Consider the following 16336-nt stretch of genomic DNA (forward strand, 5'->3'; position numbering starts at 1 on the left):
CAAACCCATTTGTAACAAAATTCCAGAAGGACCCTTCTTGGAAATTGATGTCAAAGGGGGAGACAGAGATCACATCAAAGCTTAATCATATCTATAGGGGGAGAAATACTCAAGGGGAGAGAGAGTAATCTTTAAGGACCCAGATGCTTGGTGTTCGAGAGGAGATAAGTCACATGTGTTTAAGAGGGGAAAGACATGTTCATATCTGGTTGTTTGCGTTAGCTTTGTTTCTTTTATTTGAGCTCTGATTTTATGTTCCCTATCTTCTCCCAGTATCCCATGCTAGATTCAGGGGGAGCAAGACATCTAAGGGAAGGAAATCAATGAATTCATTGCACATCTTTACCTTTGGGGACATGTCTATATCAAATGGAGTACTCAGTACTCACTCTCTACATGTCATCCCAGTCTTGGTACTCTTGTGGTTTCTTTTGTTTGCACTGGCTAGTAGGTGCATATGTGTTATCTAACCTTGTTTACGTAGGTTCATTCCATCCTAAGCCAACTCAAGACCACAAGGTAAGTATATGCATCACAATCATGTGTATGAGGATTTCTTGCTGATGGACATACTGTTTGCAAGAAGGACTCATGAGCATGAAGGTACATTTCCCATATTCACATCTTTTGCTCTATTGCATATAGCCAAGATACATGTAACACATTGCTTTCTCTATCATGCTTATGCATTCACATGCTCCTATATTCAATATTAACATGATTGCACACATGTAGGGGGAGTCTATGCATGTTACATGTCTTTCCAAAGCTTTACTTGTTATTCTCTATATCTTTATCTAAAGCTTCGATGTATGTTGCCATCAATTACCAAAAAGGGGGAGATTGAAAGCACAAGTGCTCCTTGGGTGATTTTGGTAATTTATGTCAACATATCTCTTGTTGGACTAATACCTTTACCTAGTACATTTCAGATAAGTTCAACAATGGAGTGGCATGGACTAGAGGATGTGGAACCCCTTCAAGAAGCTAAGGACAAAAATATTGGCTCAAGCTCAAAGCTCAAGACTCTACATTATCTATTTTAGTGATCCAAGATCACATTGAGTCTATAGGAAAAGCCAATACTATCAAGGAGGGATGAGGTGTTGCTTAATGAGGTTCTTGCTCAAAATGCTTAGTGATATGCTCCAAAGCCCTCAACTACTTTCTCACATCCACATATGACCTAAACCAAAAGTCAAACTCGGCCCCACCGATTCTTTCTATCCGGCGCCACCGAGTTCAGATGTCATAGACATTGCCACAAACCCTAGTCTTTTCGGTCTCACCGATAGGGATCTCGGTCTCACCGATATGGGATTGTAATCTCTCTATATGTATCCATACCAAAATCTGTCCCACCGAGTTTGTGTAATCGGTCCTACCGAGATTACAATGCAAACTCTCTGTTCCTCTTCGTAACATTTTGGTCTAACCGAGATGAGCGAATCGGTCCCACCGAGTTTGCCTGGCCAACTCTCTGGTTAGCTTATTACCAAAATCGGTCCCACCGAGTTTGTGTAATCGGTCTCACCGAGATTACGTTATGCCCTAACCCTAACCACATCGGTCCCACCGAGTTGACATGCCGGTCCCATCGAAAATCCTAACAGTCACATTATTTGCTAAATCGGTCTGGCCGAGTTTCAGGAATCGGTCCCACCGAGATTGGTAAGTTGTGTGTAACGGTTAGATTTTGTGTGGAGGCTATATATACCCCTCCACCCCCTCTTCATTCGTGGAGAGAGCCATCAGAACATGCCTACACTTCCAACTTACATTTTCTGAGAGAGAACCACCTACACTTGTGTTGAGGTCAAGATATTCCAATCATACCATATGAATCTTGATCTCTAGCCTTCCCCAAGTTGCTTTCCACTCAAATCTTCTTTCCACCAAATCCAAATCCTGTGAAATAGAGTTGAGTGTTGGGGAGACTATCATTTGAAGCACAAGAGCAAGGAGTTCATCATCAACACACCATTTGTTACTTCTTGGAGAGTGGTGTCTCCTAGATTGGCTAGGTGTCACTTGGGAGCCTCCGACAAGATTGTGGAGTTGAACCAAGGAGTTTGTAAGGGCAAGGAGATCGCCTACTTCGTGAAGATCTACCCCTAGTGAGGCAAGTCCTTCTTGGGCGACGGCCATGGTGGGATAGACAAGGTTGCTTCTTTGTGGACCCTTCGTGGGTGGATCCCTCCGTGAACTCGCGCAACCGTTACCCTTCGTGGGTTGAAGTCTCCATCAACGTGGATGTACGATAGCACCACCTATCGGAACCACGGCTCAAAAATCTCTGTGTCTCCAAATTGCGTTTGCACACTCCAATCCCATCCCTTTACATTCTTGCAATTTGCATGCTTTACTTTCCGCTGCTCATATACTCTTTGCATGATTGCTTGATATGTATTGTGATTGTTAAACTTGTGCCAAAACTCCACTTTAACTTAAGGAAATTAAAAAGTGCTACCTTTATCACTTAGTGTCTAATCAACCCCCCCCCCCTCTATACACCTCTTCTCGATTCTTTCAGATAGTCCGTCTGTGGCCGGCCGAAGCCGTACCCAGCAGCCACTTCGGGCTCGTGAAGAAGCTGGTGGAGGCGCTTCCTCGGATTGATGCCCTTAAGCGGTTATCCTATATTGAGGGTGCTCGGATGGCCTTTGCCCGCGTGAAGGTTCAGTGGGCGAAGATGAAAGCCACCGAGGTTGCCACCGCAGGGCCACCTGAGGGCAAGGAGCATCGTCGGTCGAAGAAGTACTTCGACGAGGTCCTTGAGGGAGCCCATATTGTAGAGGGCCAGTGCTCCAAGGACATAATGTTTGAGTAGTTATGTCCGGTTTGTAAGAGCTATGTAATGAACTCGTAATGTATGATAAGTATGATTACGCTTTATTATCAGTTTATCCTCCTATTAGTTGTTTATAAGTCTAAAAGTTTACCAGTCGTCGACTTCAGCCCTCATGTAGGTCCTACAGGCGTGTTCAGGACCGCATGACAACACTTTATCCAACGTCTTGGTCCAATGTAGGAGGCGTCTTGCGAAGTGAACCAGGCTATCAGACTATGCGATTTTAGTACATTCATTTTAGCCATAAGAGTCCATTGGTGGCGCTAAGTACTTAGTCCCTGCATGATCGGCTATCCGGAGTGCGGTGCCTTTGCAATGTGGCTGTTTAAAAACCCAGCCCCTCGTATAACACAACATAAATCACGAATTATTCATAGTATAACATTGAGTCACCGGATTGCTGATCCGCTCTCGCTTATCATGACAATCAGTTTTCGGCTTTCTCTGCTGAGGTACTTGATCAGACGAATCAGAAATACAATCGCAACAGTTCTCCCTTTACTACCTTAGCCGAACTCGCGGAATGTAAGGTGGCAAACATAGGAGCCGGGCAACCCAACTATAGACCAAAGACATGATTCGGAGCAGATGCATATAATGCAATATATGGGACGCTGAAGAGTTCCCTATGGGAGTTCGGGCATAAGAATTTTAGCAGGGCCGAAGATAGATCCTTGTATGGAGACCGTGTCAAGCCACATATCCCCGTTGACCGTACGGGGGAGCACAGATAACAAGGAGAGAGTCCAAAGAACCCAACCAAGAAGGTGATAAGCATATGTGCCTTTCGTATCGATATGTCGACTACAGGCAATGTCGTTCAATATGAGGGTCATGTTACATGCCCAGAGAAAAAAAAATGAAAAGATTTTACATAAGGGAAAGTCTATCACAGGGCCTAAAAAACCACAATTCGGAAAAGAAACTCCAATGATGCCCTGCCGCACGTCTGCGCCTTTCATCCTTAGTAGTGGGTCCTTTGAGAGGATCGTTGGATGGTTGGGATATGCTAGCCTTAAAAGGATCTCCTGTGACAACCATCTTGTAAGTAGGGCTCTTGACGAACCTGTGTTAAAAGGAAGAAGATATATGTGGTCCAAGTATGGTCGAGTCGTGTAATGGACTTATTCCGCAGTGTGCCTCCAGCGCCGCCCAAGGTATTTTTAGTGCGTAATTATGTATGCGCGGTACATAAGCTGCGACCTGATGGGGCGGTCGGCGGAGGCCGAACTGCTAATCAAGGTCCGGATCCATTAACTTATCGCTATTATGCGCGGACCGGACTTGTTTGTGCGTGTCGACAACTTTATTGGCTGGCGAGCTGTTCGGCTTGATGAGGTTGTTGTACACTTCGGCTGCAAGGGCCGCAGTGTGCTCTCCGGTACGAAGTGAGTGTTCCATATTACCATTGACTATAATAACGCCACGAGGTCCAGGCATTTTGAGCTTCAAGTAAGCATAATGCGGGACTGCGTTAAAGCACGCGAAGGCAGTTTGTCCGAGTAGTACATGGTAGCCACTGCGGAAAGGGACGATGTCGAAGATTAACTCTTCGCTGCGAAAGTTGTCTAAGGAGCCGAATACTACCTCCAGTGTGGTTGAGCCCGTGCAACACGCCTCTACTCCTGGTATTACACCTTTAAAGGTAGTGTTACTGGGCTTGATTCGTGATGGGTCGATCCCCATCTTACGGACGGTGTCTTGATATATCAAGTTGAGACTGCTTCCTCCGTCCATAAGGACTCGAGTGAGGTGATATCCATCGATAATTGGATCACAGACCAGGGCGGCCGAACTCCCGTGATAGATACTGGTTGGGTGATCCCTGTGATCAAAGATGATCAGACAGGCTGACCATGGGTTGAATTTCGGGACGACCGGCTCTACGGCGTAGACGTCCCAAAGTGCGCGCTCGCGTTCCCTTTTGGGGATGTGAGTGACATATATCATGTTCACTGTTCTTACCTCGGGGGAAAATTGTTTCTGACCCTCGGTGTTCGGCTGACGGGGCTCATCCTCGTCTTCGCTTGGAGACCCTTTCCCCTTGTTTTCGATATTTAACTTACCGGCCTGTTTGAAGACCCAATAGTCCTTGTTGCGATGATTTGCAGGTTTATCGGGTGTGCCATGAATCTGGCAAGGCCTCTCGAGGATTTTGTCTAAGCTGCATGGCCCATTCTTACTGCCTTTAAAAGGTTTCTTCCAATGACCGGACTTAGGGCTGCGGAATCCGGCATTGACTGTCGTATCATCTGCGTTGTCGGTGCTATTGTTCCGATGTTTGTTTTCATTGCGGCGAGGTTTACCATTGCTGTCCCGTACCTCAGAGGTGTCGGGTCGCCTGAGTGGTTGCTTCTACGATCCAACCAGCTGTCTTCGCCCGCACAGAAACGGGTCATGAGTGCCGTTAATGCTGCCATGGTCTTCGGCTTTTCCTGCCCAAGGTGTCGGGCGAGCCATTCGTCACGGACGCTGTGCTTAAAGTCCGCTAAGGCTTTGGCATCCGGACAGTCTACGATCTGGTTCTTTTTAGTTAAGAACCGATTCCAAAGCTTGCGGGCTGATTCACCTGGCTGCTAAATTATGTGACTCAAGTCGTCAGCATCCGGTGGTCGAACATAAGTGCCGTGGAAGTTAGCCCTAAAGGCATCTTCCAAGTCTTCCCAGGTTCCAATGGAGTTTTCTGGGAGGCTGTTTAGCCAGTGTCGTGTTGGTCCCTTCAGCTTTAGGGGGGGATATTTAATAGCATGGAGATCATCTCCTTGGGCCATATGGATGTGGAGAAGAAAATCTTCAATCCAGACGACCGGATCTGTCGTTCCATCATATGGTTCGATGTTTACGGGTTTAAACCCTTCCGGAAACTAATGTTCCATAACTTCATCAGTGAAGCATAGGGGGTGTGCGGCTCCTCTATATCTCGCAATGTCATGGCGAAGACCGGCTGACATCCGAGTTCGGTATTGATCCCGTACGTAGTAACGATTGTCACGCCGGGCTTCATGGCCATTATCTCGCGTCGGGGCATGCCCCCTTGATCCATAGATTGATCTGGTCTGACCAGCTTTATAGGCTAGGTCAAGTTACAAGTCGTATGTATATCCCGTGGCTACGGTCTCCCTGCCGCTTTGAAGAGGGGGTGCAGGTTGGTGTTTGGCTTGATATGCCGCTTTGTCCCATCCACATGGTGGTCGGTCTGGTTGATCTGCCTGATTGTATTTCGACGGTATTGGTTCAAGGACTTCGTCATCGAATTGAGGCAGCAACTTGCGCCTGGGGTAACTTTTGACAGGTCGTTCTTGGCCGTATTCCTCAGCGGCCAGGACCTTAGTCCACCTCTTGTTCAGCGTGTCTTGCTCTTCTTTGAGTTGTTGCTGCTTCTTCTTCAGGCTCCGAGCTGTGGCAATGAGTTGTTGCTTGAAGCATTCTTGATCGAGGGGTTCTTCTGGGACGATGAAGTCTTCGTCACCAAGGTTAATATCCTCTTCGAATTCTGGCATGTAGTTGCTGTTCTCCGCTTCTTTGTTGTCAGCGTATCCGGGGCTGTATTCACCCTCTTCCCTTTCGTCCTGTTCAGGCATGGGCTCGACGGGGTGTTCGGGATCTTCGGCGTCGTCCGGGGTCTCATTATCTACGGTGCCGATATTGCTATCCTTTGCCTGACGCGACCGTGAGCGGCAGCATTGACATCGACGCTTTGGTGGTTTATCGAGGGGTCCATCCTCATCTGGGCTTGGGTTGTCCTCGTCGTTCTTCGGAGTGTCCACCATGTATACATCTTAAGTTAAGGTGGCCGTCCAACGCCCCGTAACGGGTGGGACTTGGCTTTGTTCGGTGTCGGCATCGTCGTCCATGCCGTCGATGTCTTCGGACGCATAATCCAGCATGTCGGTTAAGTCCTCGACAGTGGCTATCAAGTGGGTGGTGGGTGGGGCGTAAAATTCCCCTCTCTCAGCCCCCAGTCCAGGCTGGGTGTAGTTCGGAGGTAAAGCCTTCGTGATGGCGAGAGACTGCATCAGACCCAACGCTTCATCTAAGAGTGGGAGCGGGAACCGGGGTCTGCCGCTATGTGTTCAGCTTGGAGCGCCTGATCGGATTCGCTAAGTGCAGACCTCGGCAATTCGAAACAGTTTCCCAGAGTCAGGTTTAAGCCTGTGTCTTGGTCTTCGGCAAGAAGTTCAATAAGGGGAAGAAGTCCGGCGGGGTTTACGCTCCCGTCTTCAGACGATGAGACCTAACCCGGATCTAAGGCCGAGGTAAGTGCTGGTGTTGACCCCTGGACGAGATCCGACAGGGGATCCGAAGAGTCTTCTTGGATGGGACGCAGAGTGGCGGCCGAGGCCGAGAACCCATCGAAGACCAAGTCTCCTCGAATGTCAGCAACATAATTCAGGTTTCCAAACCTGATTTGGTGGCCGGGGGCGTAACTATCGACCTGCTCGAGGCGGCCGATCGAGTTGGCTCGAAGCACAAAGCCACCGAACACAAAAACCTGTCTAGGAAGAAAATCTCCCTGGACGCTGCGCCACCCTTGATGAAGAGGTGAACCATTGATCCTTCTGTCGACGATACAGTGGAGCTCTCAATGAAAGCACCAATGTCAGTGTCAAAACCGACATATCTCGGGTAGGGGGCCCAAGCTGTGCGTCTGAGGATCAATAGTAACAATGGAGAAGGGACATAGTGTTTACCCAGGTTCGGGCCCTCTTAATGGAGGTAAAACCCTACTCCTGTTTGATTATATTCGAGGGTATAGGGGTTACAAGAGTTGATCTACCACGAGATTGATTCGACTAAGCCTAGATAGCTAGCCTAGCAATGTTATGATCCTGCCTCCGATCTACCCTATGGTTTATATAGACAGCAGAAGGGCTTAGGGTTGTACAAAGTCGGTTTTATAGAAATTAATAAGATATTCGGACACATATACTTGCCATCCACGTACACGGGAGTCCCCACCGGACACGAGAGGTAATCTTCTGTCTTGTGTCTTGACGGCCCACTGGTCCGGCCCACATCAATAGACCGGACGCTCGAGGACCCCCTAATCCAGGACTCCCACATATGTCAGCAAGGTAAATGTCTATAACATATGCAACAAGTGTACCTTTGCCTGAAGCAGCATTCCCGACCTTCTTGCCATGCTCTGCAAGCCACTTGCTGCAGTTCCGCTTCCAATGACCAGTTTCCTTGCAGTGATAGCAAATGTTCTTTAAGTTCGGTCCTGACTTCGGTACAGTGGCAGAGGTTAACATCTTCGTGACCTTGGCCTTAGCCTTTTTCTTGGACCAACTCTTCTTGAACTTAGTCGATTTCTGCACCATCAAAACTTAATGTGTGCCTTTCTTAATATCCTTCCCTGCCACCTTGAGCATCCCATGCAATTCAGTGAGCTTCTTATCCATGCCATGCATATGATAGTTCGATATGAACGTCCCATAGCTAGGTGGAAGAGAACCCAGAACTGCATCAGTAGTCAGCTCATCCAAGAGCGGGAAGCCCAACCGATCCAAAGCTTGCACGTATCCAATCATCTTGATCACATGCAGGCTCAGTGGATCACCTTATTTCAGCTTGCAATCCATCAAGGATCTCCAGACGTTGAACCTCTCGGTCCTAGCCTATACCTGAAACATGCCCTTGAGACTCTCGATCATATCGAAAGCCCCAACATCTTTGAAATGTTGTTGCAAATCGGGCTCCATACAAGCCAGCATGAGGCAGTTGATCTTGTTTGATTCATCAACGAGTTTCTGGTAGGCATTCTTGGTTGTGGCATTAGCATCATCGGCAGGTTCCTATGGAAGTGGATCCTCTAGAACATGTTCCTTTTTATCATGCTTGAGAACAATTCTCAAATTTCTATACCAGGTGGTAAAGTTTGTTCCATTCAGTTTATCCTTTTCCAGAATTGATTTCAATGCAAAGTTGGGTTGAGCAGGTGGTGCCATTGATCTACAACAGAAAATATGCAATCACTAAGCAATGTGTTTGTGTAGAGTAATTATAACCTTAAATATAAATACCCCCGCTGAATTCAGCATCCCTCCGCAAACTCTCAGTGGTTCAGAATCCGACTAGCACATGCGATTAGTGAGCTTTAGCATCACTACTAGACAACATGCCCATTCGCTAAGCAACTCCTTGCTAATCGCATCTCTATACGACTCCTGTCGGTAGGGAAGGTATCTCATACCCCAGCCCCAACCTTCTTTGCCACAAGGCCCAAAACCGTTTTGATCCTTGTCAAGTTAACCTGATGCAGTGCATGTCCGTGTCCGACACGAACTCTTCAGTTCAAGGACACCTAGTAGCACCCCAATTTTATGAGCCCACCACTAGACGTACTTGATGTGCGAAGGTGCAACATCGGGAATGGCAAACTACTTGATATAAACGAGGGATTTCTACCATTTTAACACGCATAGAAAACAAAGAAGCATAACAATCACAAATGAAAACATATTGTGAAATAGTATGGCCACTTCATGGACGTTCTTCCAGGTCGGCTCCGACTCTAATGACCATCTAGGAACTCCATCTTGTTTGTCACACCGGGACGCCAAACCACCAACCCAATCTCTATATTCCAACTACTACAACTAGTAATGAATTTTACATATATAGAGTCACAAGTCGACACGCAGGTCATTATACATTATAATGACATCACTTTGGCTCCTGCCGGCTGACAAACATGACGCGCAGGCCATGTATAAATTACACACATGCATCACATACACATGAGCCATACTATTCCCATCAAACCTGCAAAACAAAGTAACACATAGAATCGTATTCTACCGGTTTGAGTGATCGTGTATGAAATACAAGGCGCTACACACACGGCGGCCCCATCTGAACTCGATCACGCCGAATTTCCTATCTGACCAATCTCATCGATCATCGCGAGTCCGATTCGGATTTACGTTTCAGTGTTAACCCTGATAGTGGATACCGACCGGTAGGGGTAGGTTGTGTCACGACCTCATCGACTCCGATCATCATAAAACATAGCCACATCTATCCCCATGTGCAGTTGATCTCATCAACCATGCACACAGCCGATCTTATCAACGACAACAGATCTCATATGTCACTTCCACATATCTAATATGCATACGATTTGAATCCAAATCCTATAGCAGAGGCTCTGATACCACTGTTGGGTTCTATGGTAGGGTGCGTCGACTGCAAATTTAAAAATTTTCCTACATGCAGAACATCCAGGAACATGCTACAGGAATGGATCACAGATCGTTACCACTAGAAGCACGGTGCCGTGCAGCGGAAGAAGAGTTGGGGCAGCGCGTCCGCGTGGATCGTCTCCTCCTCGTCCGATCTCCCTCAAACAGCTGGTCGTCGGTTCCCACGTACAGGTTCCCCAGAGCGGCGCAAGTGCACCGCCTCTAACGGTATCCGCGCGTGCAGGAGGAACACCGTGCGACAGACTGCTAGGTCCGACCACGCAGTTGGCGACGAGTGGAAGTGGCTATTCGCAACACATGCAAACCCTAGTGACAGCGCCAAAGCGATCAACCGAATGAGTGTGCCGCACCTCCACTTTATATAGGCGTCCGTTGCGGGCTCAACACTTGGGCCTCGCTCGGACCCTAAAGCCCAAAATTTGTTCGGCCAAGATCCGAGTCCGAGTAGGATGATATCTGACTCGTGGAGTCCAATCCGGCCTCACAGGTTCCTTCCCTTAAGCGCGCGACCCCTTAGGTTCAAGTCGGCTTGGCCGCAGGTCGGATCACCTCCGACCTGCTCGGCTGGTAGCGGCCTCTAGCAAGGCGTGTTGGCCACTAAGAAGACAATGAAGCCGGTTGGTGAACCTGTACATCACACTTCCATTCCTTTTGTCACACGATATATGTTGTCGGGCTCAAGGTGAGTCTGTCATCCTTGTGCTAGCCTGACCTCTTTCTCGTTCTAGTGATTCCGACCATAAACCAGATTATCTCATAATCCTTGTCGCATGGCCATGCTTATCCTGGTTGGATCACACGAGGGGCCCAGAGTATATCTCTCCTTATCAGAGGACAAATCCCATCTTACTCGACCATGTCTCACGGCATGGGTCTGGACAAGCCTGAAACCTACCTTTGTAACTACCCAGTCAGGGAGTAGCGTTTGGTCGGTCCAAAGCAGGTCTGTCACCATCCCGAGTACATGCGCCAGCTCAGGTCTTAGGACATAGAACATATGTTGTACTAGAGATTCACAGATGACATATCGTTGCGTCTCATAGTTGGGTCTGTCCGACTCGGACCTTATCTCGACTCGTATTCGACTACGTCGAATCCGACCAGATCCTTCCGAGTCCATATTATCCGGTTAGCATCCAATGCTCCATGGCTAGTGAGACCAAGCCATCGACCGTGTCATATGCTAGTCTAGTCGGTTGTGCGTCCACACAGCCCTTTCGACTAGGAACATTTTAGGACAGTCATCATATAATGCATAGTCCCACAAACAAGTCACATACTTGCTGATACACATCATTGATAATGTCCAAGGACTATCTTTATTCATAAACACAAAGGAAATATCATCATACATGATTGCCTCTAGGGCATATCTCCAACAGTTTGACAATGTGGTGCATGGAGGCCAGGCCCACCCAGCCGATGCCAGCGACGACAACCTTCTTTCGCTGCACCCCGCTGCTCCTGGGAGATGCTTCTGCTGGATGGAGCTTCCTCGGTGGCATAGAGAGGACAGAGGCCACCGGCTTCGGCACGAAGAGGGCCGTACACTAGCATATTCTTTGCGCCGATAGGAAGCTTTAGGGATCGTGCGAATGCGGGTGCTGCTCCAGTGACACGTGGTGGGTAGTCGGCCCACGTCGTTTGCTGGCTGTTGGGTTGGATCCAGGTGGGATCTGGTTCCCATGGCTGGTTGTCCTCTTCGCGTGGGCCGGCATCGATGTTGGCTTGCCTGGCCGTTGTGGCGCTATGGCACGGCGGTTTTGCCCTCGTGTTGTCCATCTTAGGGGTACGCTGGTCGGTGGCCTGATGGCGACGGTGGTGTGGTTCTCCTGGAAGTGGGGGTGGCAACCTTGAATGGCGAGGTTGTGCGATGGGCTCAGCGGCGAGCAGCGTTGTAGATGTGGTAATGTCTTTTTTTTTTGCTACGTGGGTATCAAGTTGAGGGAGGGCGAGAGATTCTGGTGTCATCATGGCTTCAATGGTGACGACTCCCTGGTCTGGATCTAAAGGCCTTGCGCTGGCGGCAGCGGCCCCTCTCTCGTGGGTTGGGCCAAAAATTTATTATGCGAATGACACTTGTGAAGGCACGAGCAAAAGCATTGCGCCACCGGCGGGCGTCGCTTCTCTATTAGGGGCTTTGTTGTGTCCTAGTAGCCTGTTGATTTGAAGACTTTGTTAGAATTGCTTTAAACGATAAGATTCATATTTAAATCCTATAGTCACATTTGACGTAAAAATCTTTTCCGTGGCCTAGCGATGACTCAGAGAAGGAGGCAAAATTCGCATAAAGTTCACTTGATAGGTCAACCATGGTCACACGCTGAACAATCTCCAAAATGTCAACCACCATCGCTTTGTTACTTGTTCACCTCCACCTACTCCTGTGCGGCCATGGCGCCGCCGCCGTCGCAGCAACGGCGACGCCGCCGCCTCTCCCGGTTCTGCCCGTCCCTTCCTACGCGCAGCTCCAGTGGCAGCTCTCCGAGATGGCTCTCTTCATCCACTTCGGGCCCAACACCTTCACGGACTCCGAGTGGGGCTCCGGCCACGCCGACCCCGCCGTGTTCGCGCCCTCCGAGCTCGACGCCGGCCAGTGGGCGCGCGTCGCGGCAGAGGGAGGGTTCGGCCGCGTGGTGCTCACGGCCAAGCACCACGACGGGTTCTGCCTCTGGCCGTCGGCGCTGACGGACTACTCGGTGGCCGCCTCGCCGTGGCGGGGTGGGGCGGGGGACGTCGTCGGCGAGCTCTCGGCCGCCGCGCGCGCGGAGGGGATCGGGCTGGGGCTGTACCTGTCGCCGTGGGACCGGCACGAGCCGGTGTACGGCGACACCGTCGCATACAATGAGCACTACATGGGCCAAATGACGGAATTGCTCACCAGGTGTGTCAATCTGTGTGATGCGAATTACTACAATGTTATTGCTGCTCCATCTTTTATTTGCAATTTAGGAGAACTACTGAATTTAGAATCAATGTAAAAATTGCGTGCTAGGACCAAATAATGTGGCCCTTAAAATATGCTATTAGCATGCTATATCTCGCTATAGCCTGCTATTAGCGAGACATTATACACATATTTATTTAGTGAGGTATTCCTCAAAATGCTATAGCGTGCTATTAGCGACGCTATAGGGTGCTTTTTTCACTGTTTAGAATGCAGGTCGCTGAAGATGTGATTTTGGAGTGAAAACTGAAAAAAGAAAAAGGCTTCCTTCTTGACCTTTGCAGAAAACTGTAGTATCTGTTCTTACAGCCTTACAGGATTACGCTCTTGGATCAGGAGTACTCAGTGCTTATTGTTCTGCTCGATTGAAAACATGAAGTTTGGCCCTTGTAGTGTTTCCTTGGTGAAAATTACTGCAATTTATCTCTATGATGATATTAACATTTTGTACATATGCTTCTAGTACGTTGCTTCATGCATTACTTTGAACTCGGTTGATTACACATAATCAACAGTGTTACATTTGGTACCTGGATTGTGGAGCGTGTGGATTCTACCCATATGTTTTGTGGTGGACTTGGTGCTTAAGCTGTTTCTAAGCAGTCTATAGTCTTCCTTCTGTGTGTTCAGGTATGGAGATGTGGAGGAAGTTTGGCTTGATGGTGCAAAGGGTGACGACACATACATGGATTACATGTTTGATGCCTGGTTTGCGCTTATCCATCAGCTCCAGCAAAGGGTGGTTATCTTCTCAGATGCTGGACCAGATACTAGATGGGTAGGCGACGAGGCGGGAATTGCGGGCCGTACCTGCTGGTCTCCTTTCAACAAGACCGTCGTGACAATTGGGCACATCATTCCTGAGTAAGTGATTTAGTCCTGCTAACTGGAAAAGGTGTGATAACTATTGTTAATTAGTGTAAAGCCCATGCTTTAATGCGGGTATTATTATATATTTTAGGTAGTCTATTCTAAAACATTTACATATAAAATTTGTAGTCTGTTAAGGATAGAGTTGCAAAGTATAAATATCATATTGCTAAAAAAGTATAAGCATTTACATATAAAATTCGTAGTCTGTTTTGAAATGCATAAATAAATTGAAATGTTACATTTTAGTATATAGTTTTCTAGCACAATTAAGGTTCGATGGTCGCATTTTTTGGGAAGTTATAAATTGAATTTTGTAATGTGTTAATCTATAAATTATTGTTCTTCTTTTTATTCTTTTACAATATGTATTTTCATGTAAAGAAGTATTTTCACCAAGAGACATGTCTTTCCACGACGAGACATCTTTTACTACCAAGATCTAATGAACTGTTCTTTTTAGGGTGACATGGCTTAACGTGGATTCTACATTAGGAGTTAGTTTTAGAATAAAGAAGGATTATCTGCAATTATATTGTATTTGGTTGTATATAGAAATTTAGAGTGTTTTGTCAAAAATCATACCCTGCATTAGATCTTATCTCCCAGCTTACAATCACAGAGGTTATGTCACGTACTTCTGTTGAGATCCTAGCATGGATTAGACCTTTAGCCATAGGTTGACTTGGAATTTCAATCGCTTTTCTCGTGTGCATTCCGGTTTCTTGACAAACTGCCGAAATGCCTTACTTGTAGAGAAATTAAGGTATGTATAATCTTCCCATTTAGCAGGAGACAAATATAATTTAACCTAGCCGTGCTTCCATTTTTTCTCTGTTTCGCATGAGGAAAAAATTAGTACTGTAGTGCAATTATTGATTTGGAAGACAGCTGAAGCTGCAAAGCTTTACTAGAAGATGCATGAAAATGGACCGTTAAACTTTCATTCCCAGTACAGTACTACATTTGTAACGATACGGCGATACTTCCAACTTCTGTAATGATAGCATATCTTGAGGAACTATTGTCCTTCCAAAGTACTCCCTCCGTCCGGAAATACTTGTCGGAGAAATGCATAAAAATGAATGTATTTAGAACTAAAATACATCTAGATACATCCATTCCTCCGATGAGTATTTCCGGACAGAGGGAGTACTACCTAACTATAACCTCTAAACAGACAGCTAATGGTAATACTTGATCTAAATAAATACTGCAGCTATCTTCACTTTGAAGGTAAGCTTCATTCATGGCATCAGGTGGTTGAAAGTACTTAATTAGGGTGCTATTATTTAGCAGAATTTGGTAATGGATGTGTGGACCAAAAAATACCCACTCAGTACTTCCTTTAGTAGAAAACACAATCAAGACAACATGTTTTGGGATGTGGTTTACGTACTGGGTTGCCTCAGAATGAAATGAGCTATAAGAATGGCTACAAACTATGATATTTCATTCATGTTATGGTGCTGCTAGAAGGAGGGCGCGAGAGAGCCGGACGGGGGGCTTTTTGCCCACGGCCGGGCAAGAGGGAAGGGATTTCCTTCTTAATTCTTGCTTGATTAGATTGATACATCTCCTCTCTTTATATAGAGAGGTTTACTTGACTCTCAAGCAAGGCTTACTTGGCCCCTAAGCAAATGACCCTTATCTCTATTAACCCTAAGACTAATGGGGCCATTAGGCCCATTAGGTACTCTAACACTACACCCCACTTGGACATGCAGCTTGTCCTCGAGCTGCAGCCTAACCAACTTATAACCATGACTCGACGGAACACAAACCTAACACCTAAAAACAAGCCTTTTACATCTCGGCTTGTTTTATTATTCTCAACCTGAAATAGACTAGGACGCTTTATTTTGGGCGTGCACGTGTACAACCACCTGGATCCCATGGACACCACCTGGACAAAAGGAGTGCATGTGTATGGCTGTTGGTCTGCACCGCACAGGGAAGAGTGGAGGGCTTGCGATGGAGAATGACGAGGAGGGGTGCGCCCCCCCAACCGCCGATGTTGCAGATTTTGAGGTCGCTGCCCGCGGGGAAAACAGCATGCCGTCCGCCCGTGGGGGAAACCACATGCCCAAGATCCCCGATGCAGCGGACGAGATCGAGGTCCTTTGCGCAGCGAAGGGCAACTTGGAGGAGCGGCAGCTGCAGACCACGCATCTCCCGCACACGCCGACGCGCTAGGAGGCCGCGCGCAGCAGCCTGCAGCCTCACCGCCGCCGACACGTGGCGGGTAGCGATCCAAGACGGAAGCGGTGGCGGCGACGACAGGGACTTGATCTGCTGGATGTGGACGCCCTGGGATGGCGGCGACGCTGATGGGAACGAGGTCGTCGCACTCCCGTCGTAGGGCATCCCATACTGGGCAGCGGAGCTGACCGGCGGTGGCGGCTGCTGCGCTGGCGCGCCGGGCACGGCGGAGGCCGCCAGTAGCGGCGGCTGCCACTG

General features: G+C 47.9%; 1 protein-coding gene across 1 annotated transcript in view; it reads left to right on the plus strand.

Moving 5' to 3' along the window:
• The first annotated feature begins 12331 nt into the window (after positions 1-12331).
• The window catches only part of LOC129457442 (Alpha-L-fucosidase), a 6445-nt gene continuing 2440 nt past the window's right edge, over positions 12332-16336 (plus strand). Inside the window, exons 1-2 of the mRNA NM_001419790.1 lie at positions 12332-12943; positions 13637-13870. Coding sequence (NP_001406719.1) covers positions 12399-12943; positions 13637-13870 — 779 coding nt within the window. The 5' untranslated portion in view covers positions 12332-12398. The remainder of the gene's footprint in view (positions 12944-13636; positions 13871-16336) is intronic.

Source organism: Triticum aestivum, chromosome 2B (assembly GCF_018294505.1).
Source record: "Triticum aestivum cultivar Chinese Spring chromosome 2B, IWGSC CS RefSeq v2.1, whole genome shotgun sequence".
Taxonomy (NCBI): Eukaryota; Viridiplantae; Streptophyta; class Magnoliopsida; order Poales; family Poaceae; genus Triticum; species Triticum aestivum.